At 38.3% G+C, this 13,025-nt stretch overlaps 1 protein-coding gene across 1 annotated transcript in view; it reads right to left on the reverse strand.

The window, feature by feature from the left end:
* Positions 1 to 13,025, reverse strand: part of ATP13A5 (ATPase 13A5) — a 201,616-nt gene that overhangs the window by 29,899 nt on the left and 158,692 nt on the right. The window contains exons 24-25 of the mRNA XM_007948018.1: positions 9,164 to 9,260; positions 2,591 to 2,663 (exon numbers count right to left, since the gene is read on the reverse strand). Coding sequence (XP_007946209.1) covers positions 2,591 to 2,663; positions 9,164 to 9,260 — 170 coding nt within the window. The remainder of the gene's footprint in view (positions 1 to 2,590; positions 2,664 to 9,163; positions 9,261 to 13,025) is intronic.

The following is a 13,025-nucleotide window of genomic DNA, read 5'->3' on the forward strand; positions in this document are numbered from 1 at the left end:
ATACCTGCCAAGTTAGAGCACATTAGACAGGCAGGAGAGGACTGTAATAGCATCACTTAAGTAAAAAGCCTTTGTTTTTGTTGCTCTCCTGCTCCAGAAGCAAGGACTAAGAGTAAGTAATGCAAGGAGAGGAAAGAAGAAACCATAGCCTTCCCTTCCACTGCTTGTTCCAAGCCCTAGGTCAGGAAGGAGGAAAGTTTTTAATTGGATTAAAGCATTAAATGTTGATTTAGAATAATTGGACTTTTTATATTTAAGAAAGAGATCATTTCAAAACTGAAATTGACCAGAAAATGATCTGGCTTTGGGCTCAATGCAGTTGCAGGATGGGAAATCAACTGAATGTGTTTGAAGAGAGCTTTTTTGAAAAAAAAAAAAAAAAAGAAGAAGAAGAAGAAGAAGAAAGAAAGAAAAAGAAAAGCTGTTTTCTGATTCTACCCTCACTTTTACCGGTCTAACCTGAGTTCAGCTCATTTACTGAATCAGCTACACATTTGTTGAATAATAATTTGATTAAGGGCTGGCATTCCAATGGGATGTTGTGCTTCTGATCTATTAACCTGCTGAGGCTGTTTTCTAGTGACAGTGATGATCTGTGCCGAGTCATCTCAACTCCCGCTGAGCTCACTCAGATGAGAGGTGGAGTTTTACAGAATGACCAGCTGGCATGAAGATCAACAGGCTATTGCCATAGGAAAGAATAAAATGGACACACACCATGCTAATTCCATAACCAATATTATGGAATCAAATGTGTAAAAAGCTGAAAATAATTTGCTCAAGATCATGTAGCAATTGTGACAGAAGGCTAAAACTACCCATGTTTTTGGATTCCTAATCAAATAATGTACCTGTTCATACTCTTGCCAAAGGCTCACGGAGTAAACTTAGTTGTCTCAAGAGAAGAAGAGGGAGGTAAAAGCATGAGAACTTTCAAATTATGAGTGCGCACTATGTACCATGTACGATGTATCTGATCCTCACAACAATCCTACGAAGAAATTTCATATTAAGAAAATATTTGTTTCATCAATAATTTGCCAGTGGTCCCAGAGTTAGGAAGTGGCAGAGGAGGATATATGGACTTGACTTCCATACTATCTGTTAGTTTATCTCTTGGATACTTCTGGTGTTTGTTTCCTTTTTAACATTATTGAACATGTTCACAAGTAAGTCATGTAACTTGCCTATAAGTAGTCAACACTGCAGAAACAATATGCTCTTTTGTTGTTAAGTGTTGTTAAGTCAGTTTCAACTCATTTGCAACCCTACATACAACAGAACAAAACACTGCCCAGTCTTGCACCATCCTCACAATTTTTGCTATATTTGAGCCCATTATTGCAGCCACTGTATCAATTCATCTCTTTGATTGTTGTTCCGTTCTTCACTGACCCTCTACTTTACCAAGCATGATATCCTTCTCCAGGAACTGGTCCCTCCTGATAACATGTCCAAAGTACACAAGACAAATATTGCTTCTGAAGAACATTCTTAGAACAATATCATCAATTCAAAATTGATGATATCCAATCATGTGGATATTAATAATAAGTAGGAAAAAGTATTTAAATTGGTTAAACAGGAGCCCTGGTGGTTCACTGGGTAAGCACTCAGCTGCTAACAAAAAGGTTTGAGGTTTGAACTCATCAGTTGCTTCACAGGAGAAAGATGTGGCAGTCTGCTTCCATAAAGATCTACAGCCTTGGAAACCCCATGGGGTAGTTCCACTCTATCTTGTGGAGTCATTATGAGTCAGAATCAACTCAATGACAATGGATTTTTTTTTTTTATTTTGGTATGAAGAGACATTTCTACCCTAACAAAAAAATTGATATTATCTATATATCTGACTGATCCTGGTGAAGGTCAAAATTGGGACAATATTATAAGTGACTTCAATATCAGTTTCATGTTTTAAGATGCTACATGAATTTCCCAAGGTTATTTAATGCTGCATTTCTTGATGTTTTATCTGTTATTTTTCCCAACACACACACTGTTGCACAAGGAAAAAGAAAGGATGATGTCATTCCTTTTCTTTACTCTCTGTTGAGACAATCACCCCCTTTCACTTATTAAGAGTTAGTATCAAGCCCTGAGTTCCTTGGCAGAGAATACTTTATCAGTGTCATCTCAAAGGGAGGAAATGAGCAATAGCTGCTGTAACCCACATCTTGCTTTTGAGAGAATCCCACTAGAATAAAATGCCAGCATTTGTTCTCATACATCAAATACCTAGCAAAAATCTGGTTTCACATCAATATGAAGCATAGCCGAATAATGAGAAATGACCTTTTGGTTTGAAAATTTCCCTTAATTTTTTTTTTTTTTTTAAATCCAACACAAACCTACAAGAACTCAAACTGCATTGACAATCTTAGGAGGCTAAGACCTCTTTGCTATCAGGATATTTTAATGCCAAGTCTGGGGCCTTCCAGCCTCAACTCACCCAATACCACTTTCAAAAAATTCATGTATAATCAAGCTTTAGACATGAAAATACATCTTTCTCAGAAGGTCTTATTTTTGTGTTTCTAGAGTTTTATGGATAATTACAAATAATAGTTTACTTTGCTAACCAGCTTACTTGTTAAGCAGACCATCAGCGTAATGGCTACATCTTGCATGAGATATTGGTAATTTCCAAAGAGTTGCAGTTGCTGAAAAGAAAAGAAAAGTGAATGAAAGTGTAGTTTTCTTCTATAGTAGCATTTTTAATGGGAGCTCTGGTAGCATAGTGGCTAAGACACTAGCCTGCTAACCAGACGGCTGGTGGTTCAAACCCACCAGCCACTCCTCGGAAGGAAGGTTGGGCAATCCTACTTCCGTAGTGATACTGCCTCAGAAACCCAAGGAGGGGTCGCTATGAGTCGGGGCCGACTCGACGGCACATAACAACAACAACAACAGCATTTTTAATAGTATAACACTTTTTATTTTTTCTCTTTTAAGTAGACTGGAAACAACTGTTATTTTTCTCTGTTCTTTATGAACACGTCAATGACTTACCCAAGATCATTAGCAATTCAGTGTATGGAATGAAATCAGATTACTATTTTCTCAGTGTTTAACTTAATTCCATATAAGAAAAAAGAGTCAGGTGGAGGAAGTGGTAGGAGAGCAGTTACACAGTGGGGAATATAATCAATGTCACAAATAAAATGTGTATGAACTATTGAACGTAAAATGAATGTCCTTTGTAAAATTCCACCCAAATGACAATAAACATTTAAAAAAAAAAAAGTGAGTGGTGGTGGTGGTGGTGGTGGTGGTAGAATCGGTTGGAAATGCCCTCCAATTGAAACAGTAATTCTAGCTGCCTTGACAGCTGAACTCTCATTGTAAGGTACCAAAGTTGCCAGAATTTGAAGTCAATCTTCAAATCATTCAACCAGTGCTGTTTGCCATCCTCATCTATGGGTTGCATTCAGTCCACTTGGAGGCCATTCACCTTCACAAACTGAAAAAGTGACCTTAAAGTAAGTGAGCTTATTGCAGACTTCAGTCTGGTACCATTTCTAAGGTGCCTGTAGACATAGAATTGTTTTAAGTTCACATTTATGGAGTTGAAGTATTTGTATATAAAAGACAAACTGTTACTCATCAGGAACTTGTCCTGCAATATCTTTTGCAGCCAGATCCATTTATCTGCTTCATAGCTATTGACTGAATAAATTATAATCTGGTACCGAGCATACTAAAGACCACATTTATACACATTAAAAAAAAAAAAAAAAAACTAGAGGAAAGACATTAGAGTGAATAATTTCAATTTAGACTATGGTTCCAGCACCATCCATGGTGAATTTAGAACTGAAATTCTGCTTTCATATTATGGAGAGGTTGCAAATGGCCCCACAGTGCTCCTATTGTTGTTGTTGTCAGGTTCATTTAAGTTGGCTCCAACTCATAGTGACCCTGTGTACAATAGAACAAAACACTGCCTGGTCCTGTGTCAGCCTCACAAGCCTTGCTATATTTGAGCCCATTGTTGCAGCCACTGTGTCAATCCATCTTGTTAAGGGTCTTCCCCTTTTTCAATGACCCTCCACTTTACCAGGCATAGATGGTATCCTTCTCCAGGGAATGGGCCTTTCTGACAACATGACCAAAGAAGGTGAGACAAAATCTGGCCATTCTTGCCTCCAAGGAGCATTCTAGCTGCACTTCTTCTAGGACAGTATTCTTCTAGCAGTCCACGGTATTTTCAGTATTTTTCATCAACACCATAATTGAAAGGCATCAACTCTTCTTTGGTCTTCCTTGTTCGTTGTTGTCCAGCTTTCACATGCATATGAGGCAATGGAAAACATAGCTTTGTTTAGGCACACTTTAGTCTTTTTGCTCTTCAGCACTTTTTAAAGAGGTCTTTTGCAGCAGACTTGCCTAATGCAATACGATGTCTGATTCCTTGACTTCTGCTTCCATTAGTGTTGCTTGTGGAGCCAGGTAAAATGAAATATTTAATAGATTCAATCTTTTCTCTATATATTGTGATGCTGCTTATTGGTCCAGTTGTGAGGATTTTTGTTTTCTTTATGTTGAGGTGTAATCCATACTGAACTGTAGTCTGTGATCTTCCTCAGTAACTGCTTCAAGCCTTCTTCACTTTCAGCAAGTAAGATTGTCTGCATATTGTAGTTTGTTAATGAGTCTCCCTCTAATCCTGATGTTGCATTCTTGTACATACAGTACAGCTTTGGATTATTTGCTCAGCAAAAAGATTGAATAAGTATAGTGAAAGGATACAACCCTGACCCACACCCATTCTAATTATAAACCATGTAGTATCCCCTTGTTCTGTTCAAACAACACTTTCTTGATCTATGTACAGGTTTCTCATGAGCATAATTAAGTGTTCTGGAATCCCCATTCTTTGTAATGTTGCCCGTAATTTGTTATGATCCACACGAATGTCTTTATATAGTCAATAAAACACAACCAAACATCTTTCTGGTATTCTTTGCTTTCAACCAAGATCCATCTGACATCCACAATGATATCCCTTCTTCCATATTCTCTTTTGAATCCAGCTTGCATTTCTGGCAGTTCCCTGTCATATACTGCTGCAAACATTTTTTAAATTATCTTCAGCAAGATTTACTTGTGTGTGGTATTAGTGGTATTGTTTGATAATTTCCACATTCTATTGGATCACTTTTCTTTGGAATGGGCACAAATATTGATCACTTCCAGTCAATTGGCTGTATTCAAACTATTTGTGATAAATGAGCAAGTGCCTCCAGCACTGCACTGATTTGTTGAAACATCTCAATGGGTATTCCATCAATTCCTGGAGCTTTGTATTTCGCCAATTCCTTCAGTGCAGCTTCGATTTCTTCCTTCATTACCATTAGTTATTGATTATATGCCACTTCCTGGAATAGTTGGACACTGATCAATTCATTTTTGTCAATGACTCTGTGCATTGCTTCTACCTATTTTTGATGCTTTCTGTATCATTCAATATTTTGCCCATAGAATCCTTCAATGTTATGTTTATATATTGGAGGACATTTTCTTTGTTGGTTACCAGGGGTGGGAGGGAAGGGGAGGGAATGCTGTTAGATAGATAGAGATAAATATTGATTTGGGTGAAGAGAAGGGCAATGTACCAAATGTGAGTGACCAATATGGCAGCATTGAGGATGAGAAAGACAGAGAGAGTTACATGGGCAGTACAAACAACAAATATGAACCCCTTTGTAAATACAATACTGAGTTGTTAATGAAAACAAACATGGGTATAGGGACGGGTAGATGGGTGAACAAGCTAAACAATTATGTATGTCTAAATGGAGAGTGTATCCAAGATCATATACAGGGTTGGCAGACAATGGGCCTCTCGAAGAGTATGAAGGGATGGACACTGGGAGGAGGTAACTATGGGGAGGAAGTGGGAGGGGAGCTGCTGCATTGTAAATTTTGGTCAATGACATGAGACAAAGTATATGTGAACTGCTGTATGAAAAGTGAATTTACTCTGTAAATCTTCACCCAAATCCTAAAAAAAAAAAAAGAATCCTTCAATGTTGCAACTCAAAGCTTGAATTTTTCCTTCAGTTTTTCATCTTGAGAAATGCTGAGTGTATTCATCCCTTTTGGTTTTCTAACTCCAGGTCTTTGCACATTTCATTATAGTAATTGGCTTTGTCTGCTCCAGCTGTTGTTTGAAATCTTCTGTTCAGATTGTTTATCTTGTCATTTATTCCATTTGCTTAGCTACTCTCTGTTCAAGAGCAAGTTTCAGAATCTCTTGTGATATACATTTTGGTCTTTTCTTCCTTGTCTTTTAGTGACCTTCTGCTTTCTTCAAGTGTGATGTTCTCAATGTCATACCACAACTCATCTGGTTTTTGGTCATTGGTGTTCAATATGTCAAATCTATTCTTCAGATGGTCTCTAAATTCAGGTGAGATATAATCAAAACCATATTTTGACTCCCATGGACTTGTTTTAATTGTCTCCAGCTTCAACTTGGATTTGCACATGAGCAGTTGATGATCTGTTCCACAGTCAGATCCTGGCTTTGTTTTGACTGAAGACGTTGAGCTTATCATTGTTTCTTTCCACAGATGTAGTTGATCTGATTCCTGTGTATTCTATCTGGCAAGGTCCACTTGTATAGTCACCATTTATATTTTTGAAAACAGATATTTGCAGTAAATAAGTTGTTGGCCTAGCAAAATTCTATCATGTGATCTCTGGCATTATTTCTATCACCAAAGCCATATTTTCCAACTGCCAATGATTCTTCTTTGTTTCTAACTTTCACATTCCAATTGCCAGTAATAATTAAGACATTGTGATTGCATGTTTGGTCAGTTTCAGGCTGCAGAATTTGGAAAAACTCTTCAATTTCCTCATCTTTGGCTTTTAGTGGTTGGTGTGTAAATTTGAATAATTGTAATATTAGTTGGTCTCCCTTGTATAAGAATGGATATCAGCCTATCACTGATAGCATTGTACTTCAGGATAGATCTTGAAACATTTTTTGTGATGATGAATGTTATGCTATTCCTCTTCAATTTGGCATTCCTACCATAGTAGACCATGTGATTGTCTGATTCAAAACAGCCAAAACCAGGCCATTTTATCTCACTAATACCAGCCACTCCTCAGAAGGAAGGTTGGACAATCTACTTCTGTAGTGATACTGTCTCGGAAACCCAAGGAGAGGTCGCTATGAGTCGGGTCCTACTCAAGGGCACATAACAGCAACAACAATGCCTAGGATATCAAACTTTATGTCTTCCACTTCATTTTTTATAACTTCCAATTTTCCTAGATTCATACTCTGTGCATTCCATATTCTGATTACTAGTGGATATCTGCAACTGTTTCTTTCCATTTTGAATCATGCCCTATCCACAAATGGAGGTTCCAAAAGCTTTACTCCATCCACATCATTAAGATCAACTCTATTTTGAGGAAGCAGCTTTTCTCCAGTCATATTTTGAGTGCCTTTCAACCTGAGTGGCTTTTTTTCCAGCACTATATCAGACAGTGTTTCAGGGATATTCTTAAAGTTTTCCAGTAATATGTCAGATAGCATTTCACTGCTATTCACAAGGTTTTCACTGGCCAAGATTTTCAGAAGTAGATGGTTCCACCCTTCCTGGTCTGTCTTAGTCTGGAAGCTCTGCTGAAACCTGTCCACCAAGGGTGACCTTGCAGGTATTTCAAACACCAGTGTTATAGCCTCCAGCCTCATAGCAACACACATGACACCAAAGTATGACAAACTGACAGATGAATGGTGGCAGTGACAGTGTTCTTATCATCTTCTAATTCTTTCTTTTATTCTTTTCCTTCAGAGTAGTAAAACTATATCTAGCTATCTAGATAGCTATGTAACTACCTATGTACATATAGGGTGAGATAGGGCAAGAAGTTTTCAAGGACAGCTTTAATTTTCATTTTAGGCACAATTCTCACAGAATATGAAGGGCTCTAAAAACCAACCAACCCAGCTTCTCAGAGGTAGGTAAAGGCTTGGCCAAGGGCAAGACGTAGCTTGTTCTATTGGTGGATGTAGAACTTGAACCCAGCTATCCAGTTTCCCACTCCAATTCTTGTTTCACTCCACTAGGTGCTACTTCATCCCTCTGTGTGACAGTCTTGTAAGCAATAGCCCACCAGATGTTGGAGTCCTATGGTCCTCTTCATTCATGGCTCAATCTCCTAGGAAGGCATTAAATTAATTCCCTTCCTAGGGTGTTCCCTGAACTTGCTGGATCCTTTTACTGGAGAACAAGTTATTACTGGATTAACAAAGACTGTTGGCAATCTATACATATTTCTTTCACACAGAAAATTAATTCTTAACGACTATTATTACCATTGTTTAATTTTAAGTCAATTTTTTGAGAATTGTTCATCTTTTTTTTTTTTTTTTAAGAATTGCTAATCCTTTACTAATGACAGCTCTAAGTTTTAAGGTCTAGTAGGTTCAGAGGTAAAGTTACTGTATTGGATTTTTTTTTTTTTTTTTTTTGGTCTGGCTTTCTGGTCCTTCAAAGATAACTTCAGCCATTTTCTTCCTTTTATCTCTCCTTAATCTTTCTTTTGCCAAAAATATTCCACAGTTGAAGACTGAGCCATTTCCTGATTAATTATATTTAGGTTGCTCCAAAGCTCTCGTCATTCTCCAAAAGAAGAAATAGAAGCTTGGAGAGGTCAAGCATCTCAAGTAAGCTAATGAAGAGCAACACTCTTAGAAAACTGACCCATATCTACTTATTTCAAGTCCCATGTTTTATCCACAGTTATACCAGGTGCCCAAGTTTAAGACAACTATTTTGAGAAATGTCATTTATTTATAAAGAACTCTTGTGGTGTAGTGGTTGAAGCATATGGCTGTTAACAGAAAAGTTGGCAGTTTGAACCCACCAGTTATTCCATGGAAGAAAGATGAGGCAGTCTGCTTCCATAAAAATTCACAACTTTGGAAACCCTATGGGGCAGTTCTACTCTGTCCTAAAGTGTTGCTATGGATCAGAATTGACTTGATGGCAGTGGGTTTGGTTTTGGTTATAACAGTTCCCCAAATTTAAGACATCTATGTTGAGAAATTCATTTATTTACAAAATATTAAATCTTGTGTAAACCAAGAAACTAAATGCAATTAGAACTAGGAAGAAACAATTTTGGTTCTTACCCAATAGAGCAATGATGTACCAATAAACTGAATTATGCCATACATAGTCAAGTACTTAAATACCCCAAAGGATGAAACCAAAGCAGCTCGGCCTTCTCTGTTTAAGAAAAAGAAAGAAAGAATAATTGGTTATGTAAGATTCACTTCTCTAAGTTTTTTTTTATATTTTGAAAGGAATTTGATTTTAAATACCCTGTTGATATTCATTCACTTGATGCCACCTCAGAAACCCAAGGAGAGGACACTATGAGTCAGGGCTGACTCGACAAGCACATAACAACAACAACAACAATCATTCACTCATCCTCTCAATTTTGTATTTAACCATTCATTCATTAATTCATTTCTTCTTTCCTTCAACAATCCCCTTACTCAATGATTCATTCACTTACTTTTATCCAGGGGATACAAGTTACCAGGGTTATGCTAAGAATCACATGGGATATTTACTTTCAACAATCTTTCAGTGAAGTTATAAGATCACACATGTACACTATAAGCACAATACAACATCATAAGATATAAAATGTTACATACTGGCTTGATCATAGCTCATTACATCTTAGCAACAGATGCCTCCTGAGAATTGCACTGTGTGGTGCTTTAGAACCCCTTGTAAACAAAAAACTAAAGCACTGGTATGCTCATATTTTAGGAAGTGTAACTACAACTCTAATACTTGAGATGAAATGGGCTTTGTGGGCCTCTATACTCCAGGAGGACCCAAAGTAACAATCTGAGTTGAAGTGAATATCAAAAGAGGGAAAATTTATAGTAAAAACTTAAGTTATAATGCAGTTATTCCCCCCTTTATAAAAATTCCACTTGAGTTCATTTTCCTTTAATTGAGGCTTGGTTGGGTGGTAGATTTAGACAGGTCAAAAAAGACAATGTGTAGTAGTGGCAGGAAGCAGGAAGCCAGGGTGGGTGGCCAGATGCAGGTAAGGGGGGAGAGAGCTCTGACCCAGGCAGAACGTGGGAAACCAGGGTAGATGGCGGGAACATGTAGGAGGAAGGCTGAGAAGTGGGCAGAGCAGTTCTGGAACAGCTAAAGGAGATGAACTTATCTGTCAGTGTGTCATAGTGTGGTGGCTTGTGTGTTGTTATGAGGTTAGAGGCTGTGCCACTTATGTTTCAAATGCTGGTAGGGTTGCCAATGGTGGACGGGTTTCAGTGGAGCTTCCAGACTGAGACAGACTTAGAAGAAGGACGAGGCCATCCACTTCTCAAAGAATTGGCCAGGGAAAACCTTATGAATAGCAGTGAAACACTCTCTGATATATTACTGAACAACTTTATGAATAGCCCTGAAACATTGCCCTATACAGTACTGGAAGATGAGCACCTCAAGTCTGAAGGCACTCAAAATACCACTGGGAAAGAGCTGCTTCATCAGAATAGAAGTGACATTAATGTGGCAGATAAAGTAGAGCTTTCAGGACCTCCATTTGCTGACGTGACATGACTCAAAATGAGAAGAAATAGCTGCAAACATCCATTAATAATCTGAACATGGAATATACAAAGTATGAATCTAGGAAAATTGGAAGTTGTCAAAAATGAAATGGAATGCATAAAGATCAATATCCCAGGCATTAGTGAGCTGAAATGGACTGGTTTTGAAAATTTTGATCCAGACAACCATGTGGTCTACTAAACTGGGTGTAGTGGTTAAGTTTGTGTGTCAACTTGGCTAGGCCTGGTTGAGTGGCTGGGCAACTGGATATAGTATTCCCCATGATGAGACTGGTAATCAACTCCATGGTTGAATCTATTGATGCAGCTGAGTAGCTGCCTTTAGGTATGTGGTCTGCTTCCCATATATATAAAAAAAAAAAAAAAACAGCTTTAGAAATGGTAGCTAGCTTATGGCATGCTTGAACCCTGCATGTAGCTGTGTCATTGTTCAGCAGGCTGCCATGCTCTGCCGACTTTGGGACTTTCAATAGACTTGAATTAATGGCCTGCTCTGTGGTTTGGTAACATCAGGACTGTACCCTTTTATTTGTCAACTTTGGGCTTATTAGTTTCAGCAGCCAGTAGCTGCCTGAGTGAAGAGATGCCTCTAGCTTCAGTGTGCCAGGAGCAAGAAGCACGGCTGAAGCCCAATGCTGAGGGGCTTTCACCCAGCCCATAGAGCCTGGCAATTTGAACTTAGACTTCTAGCATCCCGAACCATAAGAAAATAAACTCCTGATTTTTCAAGCCATCCCATTTGTGGTATAGTCCTGTCAGAGTGACACTAGGTAACCAGAACACTGGGAATGACAAATAGAAGAGGAATTATGTGGCATTCATCATCACAAAAAATGTTTCAAGATCTATTCTGAAGTACAATGCTGTCAGTGATAGGATAATATCCATATGCCTACAAGGAAGACCAGTTAATACCACTATTATTCAAATTTACACACCAAATACCAAAGCTAAAGGTGAGGAAATTGAAGATATTTACCAATTTCTGCAATCTGAAATTGACCAAACATGCAAACAAGATGTGCTGATTATCACCAGTGACTGGAATGCAAAAGTTGGGAACAAAGTAAAATCACCAGTAGTTAGAAAATATGGCCTTGGTGATAGAAATGATGCTGGAAATCACATAATAGAATGTTGCAAGACCAATGACTTACACATGGCAAATATCTTTTTTCAACAAACACAAATGGTGGCTATACACATGGACTTCACCATATGGAGTACACAAGAATCAGATTGACTACATCTGTGGCAAGAGGTGATGGAAAAGCTCAATATTTTCAGCCAAAACAAGGTCAGGAGCTGATTGTGGAACAGACCATCACTGCTCATAAGCAAGTTCAACTTGAAGTTGAAGACAATTAAAAGAAATCCACGAGAGCCAAAATGTGACTTTGATTATATCCCTCTTGAATTTAGAGACCATCTAAAGAATAGATTTGATACATTGAACGCCAATGATGGAAAACCAGAGGAATTATGGGATGGCATCAAGAACATTATACATGAAGACAGCAAAAGGGCATTAAGAGGACAAGAAAGGAAGAAAAGACCAAAATGGATGTCAGAAGAGACTCTGAAATTTGCCCTTGAGTGAAGAGTAGCTAAAGCAAATGGAAGGAATGACAAGATAAAAGAACTGAAGAGAAAATTTCAAAGAGCAGCTTGAGAAGACAAAGTCAGTTATTATAATGAAATGTGCAAAGACCTGGAGTTAGAAAACCAAAAGGGAAGAATATGCTCAGCATTTCTCAACCTGAAAGAACTGGAAAAAAAAATTAGGCCTCAGTTGTAACATTGAAAGATTCTATGGGCAAAATAGTGAATGGTGCAGGAAACATCAAAAGAAGATGGAAGGATTACACAGAGTCACTGTACCAAAAAGAATTGGTAGATCTTCATCCATTTCAGGAGGTGGCCTATGATAAAGAACTGATGATATTGAAGGAAGAAGTTGAAGCTGCACTGAAGGAATTGGGAAAAACAAGGCTCTGGGAATTGATGGAATACCCACTGAGATCTTTCAACAAATGGATGCCATCCTGGAGGCATACACTTGGCTATGCCAAGATATTTGGAAGACAGCTACCTGGCCAACCCATGGAAAGAGATCCATATTTGTACCCATTCCAAAGAAAGGTGTCCCACAGAATGTGGAAATTACAGAGCTCCTAACTAAAATCTTGTTGCTGTTGTTTTTAGGTCCTGTCGAGTTGTTTCCAACTCATAGAGACCCCATGCACAGCACAAGGAAACACTGCCTGATCCCGCGCAAGCTTCACGATCCCTGCTATACCTGAGACCATCATCACAGCCACCTTGTCAATCCATCTCGTTTAAGGGCTTCCCCTCTTTTGTCAACCCTCCACCCTACCAAGCATGA

This window comes from Orycteropus afer, unplaced genomic scaffold (genome assembly GCF_000298275.1).
Source record: "Orycteropus afer afer isolate SDZICR_OR568_19922 unplaced genomic scaffold, OryAfe1.0 scaffold00198, whole genome shotgun sequence".
Classification (NCBI taxonomy): Eukaryota; Metazoa; Chordata; class Mammalia; order Tubulidentata; family Orycteropodidae; genus Orycteropus; species Orycteropus afer.